At 43.1% G+C, this 13,673-nt stretch overlaps 1 protein-coding gene across 8 annotated transcripts in view; it reads left to right on the top strand.

Annotated features, from left to right (window-relative positions):
- RAD9B (RAD9 checkpoint clamp component B) overlaps positions 1–13,673 on the top strand; it is a 583,995-nt gene that overhangs the window by 76,983 nt on the left and 493,339 nt on the right. For 7 of the 8 annotated variants that reach the window (XR_013602561.1, XM_078667483.1, XM_078667485.1 and 4 more), the window contains exon 2: positions 6,253–6,323. The exons of the other annotated variant lie outside the window; for it this stretch is intronic. Coding sequence is in view for 6 of the 7 variants with exons in the window: in XM_078667483.1 (XP_078523609.1) it covers positions 6,253–6,323 (71 nt within the window). In the remaining variant the exon portion in view is untranslated. The remainder of the gene's footprint in view (positions 1–6,252; positions 6,324–13,673) is intronic. 8 annotated transcript variants of the gene reach the window in all.

Below are 13,673 nucleotides of genomic sequence, written 5' to 3'. Positions count from 1 at the left end.
GTTCGGGCATGTTAAAAAATGGTTCTATAATTTGGGGTTGAGTTCATTTTGGGAAAACCCAGATAATTTACCAACTCTTGCTAAAAAAACTGTGAAAAGAGCATATTGGTGCTTTATGAATGATAGACACACTCATGACAGTAGAATTGGCACCCTAACAAGAAACTTCCTAACCTTCAAAAGCGAACCATGTTTTGAACAGTTCTTGGACGAAATAGAGCCGCCCCTGGCCAAAACTCTCTTCCTGAAGTTTAGGTATGGGAACCTCATGTTGAACTCTAACGTTGAGCGTTGGACAAATAAAAAACTGGATTGTCCTAATAGTACAAGTGAGAGATGTCCTATGTGCTCAGATCTATGTAAAGAGAATGAGGTCCATATGTTGTTCATATGTAAAGCATATTTAAATGCTCGGAAAAGATGGCTCAAACCGATGTGTGCTCTTTTAGGAACTAGATCTTGCCTTGTAGCATATAGAATCCTTAAAACAAATACTGCACAGTTTATTGTATTTAGTATCAGTAGGTTTCTTTACTCAGTGTTTATTGTCCGAAAGAAAATGGGACAGGTGCTTTGAAGATGGATAAATTTTATTAGTGATTCTTGCTGCTAAAAATTTGTATTTTTCCGCTGAATGAACTATGTCTTTGATTCTATTGGCGAGAATTTAATTTTACACCATATTAATGTAATTATTGCCTCAATTGATTTCACGTATATATTGTGTATGAATTGATGAATGTATATATGTGTCTCTTTTATGGCCGTTGGCCGAAATAAAGATTATTTCAATTTCAATATAATATAATAATTAATCAATGAAAATTACAAATTACAATTAATTTTTACTATTAGTTACCTATTCAAATTAATTACAAATTAACAATTAATTAATTAACAATTAAAAATGAATTAACAATTAATTCAAATTAAATACAATTAAATACATTGAATTATTTAATTAATTATGAATGAATTATTTCCCACCCTATTCCCCTATAAACTCACAACCCACTAGAGAAATAAATTAGTAAAATTAACATAATTAGCAATTAATCAATTAAATAAAATTAATTGGCAATTAAAATTTAATTAATTACCCATAAAAAATTAATTAACAATGAATTCAAAAATAATACCAATAAATATTTTTACATATTTAATTAAAAATAAATAAATTACTTCCCACCCAATTCCCCTATAAACCCATAACCTGCTACAGAAAATAAATTAGTAAAATTAACATAATTATCAATTAATCAGTTAATTAAAGTTAATTGCCAATTACAATTTAATTAATTACCAAATATAAATTAATTAACAATTAATTAAAAATGAATACCAATATATAAATTTACATATTTAATTAATTATAATTAAATTACTTCCCACCCTATTCCCCTATAAACCCACAACCCGCTACAGAATTAATTTACGCAAAAAATAAATAAACTAAATTCATTAATTAAAATTAATTATAACATAAATACACACTTTTCACACATATAATAACATAACAAACACTATAAAAAATTCGATATTATTAATAATTCGATATTTTTAATAAACGATATTATATACTTCGATATTTTAACTTTCTATATTTTTAACATTCGATTATATTTTACTTACCTTCAAAACGATATTTTGGATGACTATATTCTGTCCATTCGATATTTTGTCCAGACTATATTTTGTGCTCGATATTATGTCCATTCGATATTTTGTAGTCGATATTATGTCTGTTTACCATGACGAACATGAGGAGTGTTCTTTATATCGCATCAACTTGTTTGGTAACTGTTCCGACTCCTGCTGCTGTTTTCATGAATGTCTTCAACGTTACCAATATTGACAGAAATGCTGGCATTGGATGATGTACAACATCATCTATCAATTTACGAGTTTTGCAAGTCTTGTCCAGAGACAACTGACTAACGAATTACAGACCTTTGAGATACACACTTACAACATCACTGAGGATGATGTTTGATACAATTTTACGTGCAATCCAAAATTAATTGGCAAATGTGCACAGTCTTAATTAGAAAATGCTTCTACACTTTCTCAGCATGTTCAGATTTTATGCCACAATCCTAAACTTGGCATGTGTTCCTCAGTCCATAACTCTATGATTTGTAGAAATGTCGTTCTTGCCATTTGTTTAGGGTTATATATCCTGCATAAAGTTACTTGTCCTGAGGATGGTCTTACGGACTGAAGCCACATAGACCGAAACGTCAACAGTCCCGTCAACTCCAAGAAAAAACTGTTCTTTTTCAAGCAATATTTATTGATTTTGTGATAATATTTGCTACATTATATTTAGGAGCTGACGTTCGGTTATGAACTGTATGCCTTAATTTATTTGTACATCTTTGTCATAACTGTACCTGCTGATATTTACTTTGTTCAATTGTACCCATCTCAACTTTTTGAAAAATATGTCAAAATCAGGTAAATCCATTTTCTACAACTAGGATTTTCCGTGTGCCTTATGTTCCTTTCTCTGTTTCTTTCCTTTTTTTGTGCCACTCAAATTATATTGTTCTTGGTTGTCCAGCAGGACACCTGTGAGTCTGATTGTTCTCAACTGACACAAAAATTATTCTGAATTTGTTAAAACCTTGTTTGATTGCAAGTGAAATCCCTTGTAGATACTTTTACTTTGACTGTTCTTGCCATTCATTAGTCATTACAGACATGTTTTATTGCCAACCGGATGGCTCTTTTCATGTGGAAATATTTCATGGTCCTTTATTCCAGCAAACATTTCCGATGGACTGTGTGCATTAACAAGACTCAGTTTGATGATGTTTTCTTTATCTTCTTCTACTCATAGCCGAACTGTACGTGAGGCTCCTCAGTTAGATGAACATTGCGAATCTAATTTGCATTTGCTTTCTAAATCTGAACAAATTAGTTTAGCTGCCTCAATTGTAGGCATTCCTGTACTGTCAATTTACAATTCTAGAGCTATTAGTAGACTGGCTTGTCTTATGGTTAAGTCAATCAACCACACTTCAACTGCTTTATCAGAATTGTTACTTGATGCACAGGGTGAATGACGAGCTATTTTGCAGAATAGAGCTGCTTTCGATTAGCTTCTCTTGAAACATAATCAAGGATACTCCGATTTTTAAGGTTTATGTTGTTTTAATATTTATGATCACTAAATCTATCCAGTCTCATATTAACGCTTAACATGAATTATCTTCTGAAGTTCATCAAAATTTTGATCAAGGATGGTGGGATTGGCTCTTTGGGTGGTTAAATGATCTTGGTTTACTTCGTTCTATTTTGGGTGGTGCAATATTGGTCATTTGCTTTCTGATTGCAATATGCTGTTGCATTCAGTGTGTGCCTAATCTTTTGAATTAGTTTCGACCTGGTACTTTGACTAGATCTGTCAGTTATGTTTCCTATTATTCTAGCAATGATTTATGTACTGTTTCATACAACTATACGTTCGACGGTGTTGGACAATGGTCATGGGTGGAATGTAATGAATGTGCCATTGATATGGTTGAATGGCCCGATTATGACCGTTGCCCATCACTATCTCTATATATGTTGATCTAATATAGTGATGTGTAGGCCTGCATAGTATGAATAAGCTACAAAGTAGGGCTTGATTATGCCTTTTCTGTTTCCGACTTTATCTTGCTTAATGGCAGTGCTTCCCTGGCAGCTTTGGCATACTCTTAAGCTGTCTTGCATACTAATTTTGCTTATTTACGGGAGTAGTGGCCTATGCTTAAGCGACTCCATTTTCTAAGCTGTCGTCATCTTCAGAGACCTTCTAGGTGAGAAGCAATGTTTTGCTTTTCACTTATTTTCTGCACTTCGTATGATGGTAGAAACCGGTTCTTGTCAGAGGAATGTACTTGCTCTGCTCCGAAGTCATAACAGACGCCTGGCCAGCTGAAGCTGTGGCCTTGGTACGGAGTGGTACAGAATCTGATGGAAAAAGGGGGCGAGGCTCACAGGAGCTTCGTCTTACGTTTCCACTGGTACTAAAGGAGGTGTCTGGGTTCTGATCTTTGGTCGTTCAGCACAGTGCAGACCTGTAGCTGTGATGGTGGGACGAATGGTGTCACTCTGTCTCCCGATTCGGCTGGAGAAACAGACTCCCCTCCGGCCAAGTGGAAGTGGGTTGTGTAGACAGTTGGTGAGGTGTTCCACTAATTCTTATATTCCTACTTTTCTTGCCTAACTATCTTCTTCTGTTTTCACGTTCTATACATTTATATACATATAAGTTCTATATATGTTTTTCTGATTGCGTTTAGCAATTGCTTAGGTGCTAATGTGAAGAAGGCCTAGCGTGACTTATTCTTATTCTTTCATTGTGTAATAAAAGAAACCCCAGAGTATATGATTATTTGTCTATATTCCTTGTGGAGGGAGGCCGGGCACCTTTTTGACCAAATGCTTACGGAAGGATGGGTGAATTCCCTTCCAATGAGTAGTTGTTGATACGGAAGGTTGACCGGCTCCCAGCAAGGAGCGAAATTCTAATTCTTCCACCCCCCAGCCTTTGTCAGGAGAAGTGTGCGTTGAATATTTGTAGTCCTACCTGGGTGAGTATTCTGTGGGCGGACAGGAGCGGTAAATAGCCTCCCGCACAGCGCCTGTCACCAGGAGATTTGTTTGCATTGTAGGACATTGTGGTACTTTGTGATTATTGTGTACGAAGCTTCTCGACACAGGCTATAGAAATATACTTTTTGTTTTTATTGTTACTTTCTTGGGTAAGTATTGTGGAGTGTTGTATCTTTTGGGCCCCCAAGAAGGATAAGCTTGTATGTCCTGATTATTGGCAGGTTTTTCATGCCATTACAATTAGACAAACAGCTATTTGCTGGCTACTTTAGCAGTAGAAAGGGCAATGTGGTCCAGAGGCAGAAGTTATCTTGCTGGGTCATCCTATGCATCAAAATGTACTGTACCCTTACCAAAAAGGAACCACCTGAAGGAATTAGAGTGCACTCCACCAGCTTCAAGTCATCATCTTCTGATCTTGCAAGAGGTGTTCCTATCACAGAGTTCTGTAAGGTAGTGAAATGGGCATGCCTGCACACACTAACCAAACAATACTGTTAGGACTCTTAGGTGCGTAAGGACTGGTTCTTTGCCAGAACAGTGCTGCTAGTTTTCCCCAACTACCGATCCATCAGCCCTCCTCTTATTGCTTGGGACTCTATTTAACAGGTGAGTAATCTGCAGGTAGAAGTTTCCATCAGAACTAACAGTTACTTTCAGTAACAATATATCTGGTGGATTTACCTACAGATTTCTAACCTATCCCACCAACCTACCCGTCTGATGGATGGATGTGTAGGGAAATAATTTATAAGGCTCGAATTAGAGTTTGGCACTGCTCTGTATAGGATTGATGTTACTCTATCTGTTTGCCTCGAAGGCACAAATAAACGGATAGAAACTGGCATTGTAACACCAGGGTGGGGGTTAAAGGGCTTCGGTGACGTCACCGTTTGTCATTTCCTGTGCTAGCTCGAAACTAGCGCCCCTACCCGCATGGTAGAGCTTTGACGTTTCAAGATGTAGCCTGATGCCTAGAATTATTTAATAGGTAAATAATCTGCAGTTGTATAACGTATTCACCAGAAAGATTGTTGCCTAAGGTAAGTAACTTTTTCTTATAGATAATAGCATAACAGGGTCCTAAGTATAGGCATCCAAATTTGTAGGTGCATTGAAAATTATCTTACAGGCTGTCCATCATGTGCAACTGAGCTTTCCATGAAACTATCTACTGTTTTTTTCTGATTGATCAATAACTTTAACTAACATCAATTGATAACATTGCACCCCCAAAAAGTATTGTCTCTGGGCTGTCCATTGTGACATGTAATTTGTACTTTCTTATTGTGCATATGGGAGTTGCACTTAGACAAAACGTTTCCCCCCAATAAATCTTCTTGCACCTTGCCTGCACTTCTCTCTATGGTCTTGTCATGGTTCTTTTCACTGTGAAAATACTTTGTATATAAAGCCAAATTATACTGTAGTTTTCTAAAATAAACACATGAGGGATTAGACTCCGTAATGTCAAAGGCACAGTTCACCATTCTGCTTAAGCGAACAGGATGAAGAATTGCCAAATACTCTGTCTTCATTGTTAAGTCTGAAATGTAAGGGTTCACTACCTTTAAACAATTTGTTTCTTTTTTACCATATGGCCAGCTGAAGTACTTTGGTACAAATACTTTATTTTCTCTTTCACAGTGTTTGGGAGAGCAATCCATGCCCTTTCAAGAATTAGTGACGAGATGTGGTTTGACCCAATTGAAAAAGGTGTAAGTAAAAAATTGAGGCGAGTTCAAATAGATTGTCAAAATGAGTGTAAGATGTTCGAGTTCTAACTACTTTTTTGAGTGTTTTATTTTCACTTTCATTCTTGAGAAGCATCATGGGTTCAATGATTACTGGCTCATTCTATAACTGATTTTAGATGCTACTGTAACCCTGGTTTACCTTTTTTAAACCATTTCACTGAATGTTTTGATTCTCTGTCTTTCTTATTGAGAGGTTGTCTTGGAATCCTCAATAGTATTGCTATAAGAAGAATCACTGTATTGCATTAAGGACATACAGGTATTTCTGCTCTTACTTCTTAATCTCTCAAAGTATTGATAGGAGGAAGAAGAATTTCTTCAAATAACCCTCACCCATCAGGGTTACCCCTTGGTGGCATGCTTCATGATAGTGTTCTTCCCAACCCTGCAGCGGAAAAAGGGCGTGATACTACTGACGAATACGTAAGAGCAGTGATAATGTTATGACCTATCCTAATTAGAAATAATAGGACTGGGTGGGTTTAAGATGAAAGATTTAAAAATACCTGGCTAGTAGGATTTTTTTTATTAGTACCTCTAACTGGTATGGTATAAATTTGGGAAAAAGAAGAAACTCTTTGGGGTGTTGTCCCTGGGTTTCTTTGGTCAACTAGTTTCAATCCCTACCTCAAAGCTTTTCTTCAGGACCGAGGAAAGCTAATCCCTGGTGCCACTCCTTAAGTTTTAAAGATCGCTGCATATATCGAGAATTATACATACAGCGCCTAATTGAGCCCATACAGACACATGGAAAGGCATGTAAATTATCCTCATTTTTAAATAGGGGGATAAGGGGCTTCCCACAAACTACAGGCCTGTTAACCTTTTGCATACTACCCAGAAGGTATATGCCAGCAATTGCTCAATAAGCTAATGAGTGGATTGAAAGAAAAGAAATTATGATCCCACACAAAGCAGGGTTTAGACCGAGAGTTAATACCATTGATCAATCTTAAGCCTGTTGCTAATCCTTTGGAAATATATTAAACTTGGAGAAGGACATGGCATCCCATATATATCTGACTTGATATCGATTGAACCTATCTTGCTTGGCATAAAATATGGGTAACAATACACACTAGCTTCAATCGGGACATTAATAATGAATGTTTAAAGCTTATAGGGTATCTTATATTCCCTGGCTAAACTATATTAAAAAATTAATGATTGACATTGGCCATCCTGAATACTTTGTCAGACTGGACAGTATTACATCAATCCCAAGAAAAACATTGAAATCTTACTGTTTAATGCATTTACAGTCAATCAGACTCTCTCAAGAAATTGTCAAGCACACAGTCTTGGAAAATCAGTTGTTGATGTCATGTTATGGCATTCAGCCCTGTCATGTATACGGAACTGAGTGTTATGACAGGATGTTGTTGACTCGTTTTTGTCTGGGGTCTTTCCATAGACTTACAAGTTTCCCAGTCATGACCGATTGGTCTAAAAACCTGGGCGCTTGCCCATGCCACGATCTGTTACAACAGTCCACGATGCATATCTTTTTATTCTGTAAATTTTATTCCGTTCCCAGAAAAAGATGGATAGTGACAATCCCAAAAATTCTGGGCATGAGACAATTTCGTCCAGCCTTTTTGATGTTACAACTTTTACAATATGAAATGTTTACTACTTCTCTTGTTACGTACTTGAAATGCGTGATTAATTCGAGGAAATCAATGTGGAACTTTAACCTGGCTCTAAACATATGACTTTTAAATAGTTTTAAACCATTTTATACTTCTGTGACTTTCTGTTTGAAATACTATGTGATAAACTGTGCTTTTATGATTTATATTTTAAATCGAATAAAGCTATTTTTTAATTGAATTGAATTGAGAAGGACATATTTACATGGCATTTGTTTATCTCGGAGCAGCTTTAGATCTTGTTCCTAGAGGGCTGCTGTGATCATCCTTAAAGGATCTGGGAATCCCAGACACACTACTTGGGCAAATAACAAATCTCCGTCAGAACAATTATGCCCAAGTTTGTTGGGGCTCCAGGGGGCAACTTACTGACAGGATTCCAATCTGTACAGGTGTGAGGCAGGGGTGTATTCCAGCCCCCACCCTATTATCCCTTTATGTCAACAATGTGAAAAGTGCACTATCAAAGGGGAATATAGATGCACCAAAACTAGATGGTGTGGAGGCTCCTTCACTACTCTTTGCAGACAATACCCGACTAATATTTCAGACTCCCATGAACCTCCAGCACCTCCTGGCAAATTTCAAAGCGTACTGTTTATCTAAGGGTATTGAGATCAATATTCCCGAAACAAAGTTCATGGCAGTCCGACCCCATAAGGTATTCAAGTAACCCTTAGCCATGGCAAATGAGAGCTTGGAACGCATGCATAGATTCGAATACCTGGGGATAGTGCTCGATAGTAAACTATCATGGCTACCCCATATTGAGAGGAGAAGGGTAGTGATTCAGCATCAAGCTTCAGTGATTTATAGGAGCCATCAGGGGACAGCTTCAAGGGCAGTCCTCCCTGTTTAAGAACTGTTTAAGGCCTAATCCATTGCTCTTAATGGGGCCTTCTTACAACTAGTGAAAAAAAGTTTGTAATCCCGCTCCTCCACCTCCCTACTAGCACTCCCCTAAACCCTATGTTTTTAGATGTTGCTTTAAAAAGAGGGGGAGACCTAGCTAGACTTAGACCCTTATTATATTGGGTAAGACTTTGGATGACTGAGGAGCTATGCCCATATCGGAAGGCAGTAGAGGAACTGTTGACCCTAGAGACACGATTTACAGTCCCTTGGTTCAAACATATCTGATATTGGCTTGCAAGTTGGACCTCGGCCATTTTTGGATGGACCCTTGTTTGTTGAAAGCCTCATCCAAACTACAATTGAAAGTCCGTTACTGGGAGTTCATCCTGGCAAACCTCCTCAGCTCCTCCACTCTTGCCAGTCTGACACTACAATTTTAACTTGGTGATTTTTTAACACTACTTTTAAACTGGATAAAAACTGTGGTTTGCCATGAAAGCCATTGCTTTGTGGGAACCTAGGAACTAAGACAAGCAGTGCACTTTAACTAGACAACTGTATTAGAATAAGTATATTAGCCATGATCTCCTATTTCTACACATCCTATCTACAAGATGTACTTTGTTCTACGCATTCTAGACTCTTAGACTAGGGTTTTTTTTTTTTAAACATATTTTATTTTAAGTTGGTGGAGAAAGAAAGGACATAAGTCACAACATAATGCATCACATCATACATTACAAAGCCTGGCAACAGGCATCCCCACGCTGAATATGACCAAGCCGGAACCAGCTCCCAACCGGGGCCATCAGGGCGCCCAAGCCGTATGGGTATAGTGTCCATCCTGTGAATGCCGAATTGTTAATACATAAGAAGAATAAGTCCATGACACTGAAAATGTAAGGTACAAAGGAAGTCAACCCCCCCCCCCCGGCTCCACAACCTTTACCAGGTACCGTAACATGCAGTACCAATGTCATTGGCCCTTCCCCACCATCCAAAGCAGGATTAGGCATCCCCCCCAGACTGAGCTACCGCCATCGAGCCGACCCCATCAGCTATTAAACTCGGTAATGCATAGGACCAACTTAGAGGTCTCTCAGATGCCAGCATGAGTGGGTGCAGGGCTCTGAAAACCAGAAACCACTGCTACATCCCTGAACAGGAACCAGCGAGCGCACCGCCCACGGGGACGCGTTCAAAAGCACCAGGGAGTCAGAGCACTAAGGCCAAAAGGTAAATGAAGCCAATGGAGACCTACAGCAGCTACAATAACAACACCAAACCCCCCCCCCCACCTCCCCCCCAACTTGCGCAACCGTCCATTAAGTTCATACCATCACACAATTTAGGGTCAGAAGGCATGAGTACTGAGGAAATATAGAAAAACAAAGCCACCAAACCACCCCCATCCTCCGCTCCCACTTCCCCCCCAGCCCTCCTTACACAAGCACATCCCCCCCCCCTCAACAGGACATCGTGGTCACCTCCCAGGGATATCAGCGGGCACAGCTGGGGCATCCAACCACAATCCCCTATAGTCGGCCCACCTCTTCCATATTTTATAATGTTTGCGCGGGCAACCACGGGCCTGGAAGATGGGCTGCTCCAGCCCCATATTAAAATCAAGGCCAGTTTTCCAGAGCGTTAGGGGCGGAGCCTGGGCATCCTTCCATTTCCTCGCGACATCTCGCTTTGCCAAGGTGAGCCCCAGGAGCAAGAGGTGCCACTTATAGACATTGCCCCCAACGCCCTCCATGACATGCAGAAGAGCGAGCTGGGGCGTCAGCGTGAGCTCCCAACCCAGGACCTCAGCTAGGCAAGAGAACACCCCCCTCCAAAACCGATCTAAAACTGGACACGTCCACATCGTGTGTAAAAACGTGCCGTCCTCCCGTCCACATCGCAGGCATTCAGGGGAGGCCACCATACCCGCTCGCCATAGCCGGGCCCTCGTAAAGTAGACCCTATGTAGATATTTAAACTGTATCAGGCGAAGACGCATAGCTATTGCCGCCCCCTGTGGAGCAGCCAATGCCTCCCTCCAGTCCTCCTCCTCGAGAGCGCCGACGTCAGCCTCCCAGGTCCGTCTCAGATCGTCGAGGGTTGGCGCACTGTGGGTGACCAAAGATTGATATATCTTCGATATTTTCTTGGTTTCCAGGTCGCCCATGAATACCTTGGCCTCCAGGGGGCTGAACTCCGGGAACGTGGTCACTCCCTCCAGATAGGGGGACAGTGCGTGTCGGAGCTGGAGGTAGCGGAAGAATTGGGTTTTTGGCATGCCAAATTCCCGCTGAAGGTCCGTGAAGGACTTGAGGGTCCCTTGCCGGAGTACATTACCCAGAGTCGAAACCCCGATGGCGTCCTTTCCCCCAAAGCCTTGGAGTGCCGCCAGCTCCGGCAGACGCCCATTATGCCACAACGGGGTTTCCCCTGTAAGGGTATTCCACCACCCCATGCGCTTCACGGATTGCCTCCAAATGCGGAAGATCAGTTGCGTGCCCAGCGGCAGCGCCCGTAATAAAGACGCCGAGTACAGAAGTGTATGAAGGGAGTGTGGGTCCATCAGACCACACTCCAGCGCATAGGCCGGATCCCCCCTGTCCCCATACCACCAGTCATTTAACACCAGAAGGTGGGAGGCCTGGTAGTAGGACTGAACATCAGAGGTTGCCAATCCTCCGCAGTAGGTGGAGAGGAAGCATTTACGGAGTGCCACCCGCACCACACCCCCGGCCCACAGAAAGTGCCCCAGCGCTGAGTTAACCTGTTGGAACCATTTGGGCGCTATCGGATACGGATGATTCTGAAGTTGATAGAGCAACCGGGGAAGGGCGACCATTTTAAATATAGCCGACCGGCCGTAGATGGTAAGTGGCATGCGCGACCATAGTTTCATGTCGGTCCGGGCTCGCTCCCACAACAGTGCCAGGTTTCTCTCCCACGCCAACTCCGGCCTGTCAGTAAGGAACACCCCCAGGTACCGAAGACCGCCCTCTGCTCGCTGCAAGGTGGAGGCCCAGGGACCCACCAACCCGGGGTCACCCAGGACCCATAAGGTGGACTTCCGGGGATTCATATACAGCCCGGAGGATTCCCCGAAGATGCGCATGATCTCCAGGATCCTCGGGCCCGACCTATCCACGTCAGTGAAGAAAAAGAGGACATCGTCGGCGTACAGCGCGATCCTGTCCGATATCCCAGGTGCCCACTCTAGCCCCGTCAACTGCGCATCCTTGCGCACCCAGGCCGCCAGCGGCTCCATTGCTAGGGCGAAGAGATAGGGCGACAGGGGGCAGCCCTGTCTGGTTCCACAATGCACCGAGAAGCTTGATGAAATATTCCCGGCAACCCTCACCGAAGCCGTCAAGTCGGTATAGAGGAGATGTATATAGGACAGGAACCTGGGGCCAAGGTTAAGTCGACGCAGAAGAGCGAATGAGTACACCCAGCTGAGGGAGTCAAACGACCGATCCATGTCCGCCAGTAAGAGGGTAGCCGGAACCCCCTGCCTCCTCGCCGTCGCCAGCTCCACATGGGCCCTCCGGATATTATGCCGGGTCGCCCGCTGGGGCATAAACCCTGCCTGATCCGGATGCACCAGGGTGGATATGTGTGGTATGAGGCGATTCGCCAGGGCCTTGGCCAGAACTTTGGCCTCAACGTTCAGCAGGGAGATCGGGCGGTAGGAGGCATGCTGTTCGGGAGGTCTGCCCGGTTTCTGAAAGACAACCACCTCCGCATGACGCCAGACCGGGGGGAGCCTACCTGCTGCCCTGGACTCCTCAATCACGGCCCGGTAGTGCGGAGCCAGTTGGAGAAAATACCTTCTGAAGAATTCGCAGGGGAACCCGTTCGGACCGGGGGCGTTCCCAGCATTCAGCTCCCCCAGCGCCCCGCCCAGCTCCTCGTCCGACAGTGGAAGATCTAAGAGCTGTCGCGTCTCATCCGAGACGCCTTGGGCGGCAGGTCCGCAATAAACCTGTCCACCCACTCTGCGGTCAGGCTCTCCTGTGGGGTGTAGAGGCCCGCTTAGTAAGCGGCGAAGCTGTTTGCAACAGCCTGGGGGCCCGCTAGCGGCGTCCCGTCGGCGTCAAGCACCCCTGGAAGGGTCTGGGGACTAAACGTACCCTGGCAAAGCCTGTGCAACATTTTGCCAGATTTGTCTCCCCACTGGCAGATTCTGCTCCGCATCGCCAGGCATGCCTGCCTCGCCTCGTCCAACAAAAGGGAGGCGTACGACTGCTGCGCCTGCATCAAACATCACACCCCCCTGCCTCCATCCACCTCCCCACACAGGCGTTCCAGACGCACTATCTCCGCCTCAGCTTTAACGAGCGCCTCCCGTCGCTGCCTGCGAGCCTCCGTACACCAGGCTATGTCCAGCCCCCGAAGGATGGGCTTCATGGCTTCCCAAACAGTCGTCACTCCCGATACAGAGCCAACATTTGTGGCAAGAAAATCTGCTATCGCCTCCCTCATTTGATTGTCGTAGCTTTCATCAAGTAAATGCCATACAGAGAGGCGCCAACGAAATGGAGAGTGCCGCCCATCCAGCTGCAACACCACGTAAATGGCGAGTGATCAGAAAGCCCCCGTGGATGGATGCCCGCTAACACTACCCTCGGGCCACCCCTCTAGGGACGAAGAAGTAATCTAGTCTAGAGAAGGACGAGTGCACTTGCGATACATACGTGTACCCGCTCTCAGTACCGTGGCAAAGACGCCACGTGTCAACCCAATCAAGGCTAGAGGCTAGGTAATTTAATTTCGTGGGTGGGGAGCCTCCCCGATATCCACC

This window comes from Lissotriton helveticus, chromosome 11, assembly GCF_964261635.1.
Source record: "Lissotriton helveticus chromosome 11, aLisHel1.1, whole genome shotgun sequence".
In the NCBI taxonomy this organism is placed as follows: Eukaryota; Metazoa; Chordata; class Amphibia; order Caudata; family Salamandridae; genus Lissotriton; species Lissotriton helveticus.
Note: the sequence above shows the minus strand (reverse complement) of the source record. Positions and strands in the feature narration are given on the sequence as shown.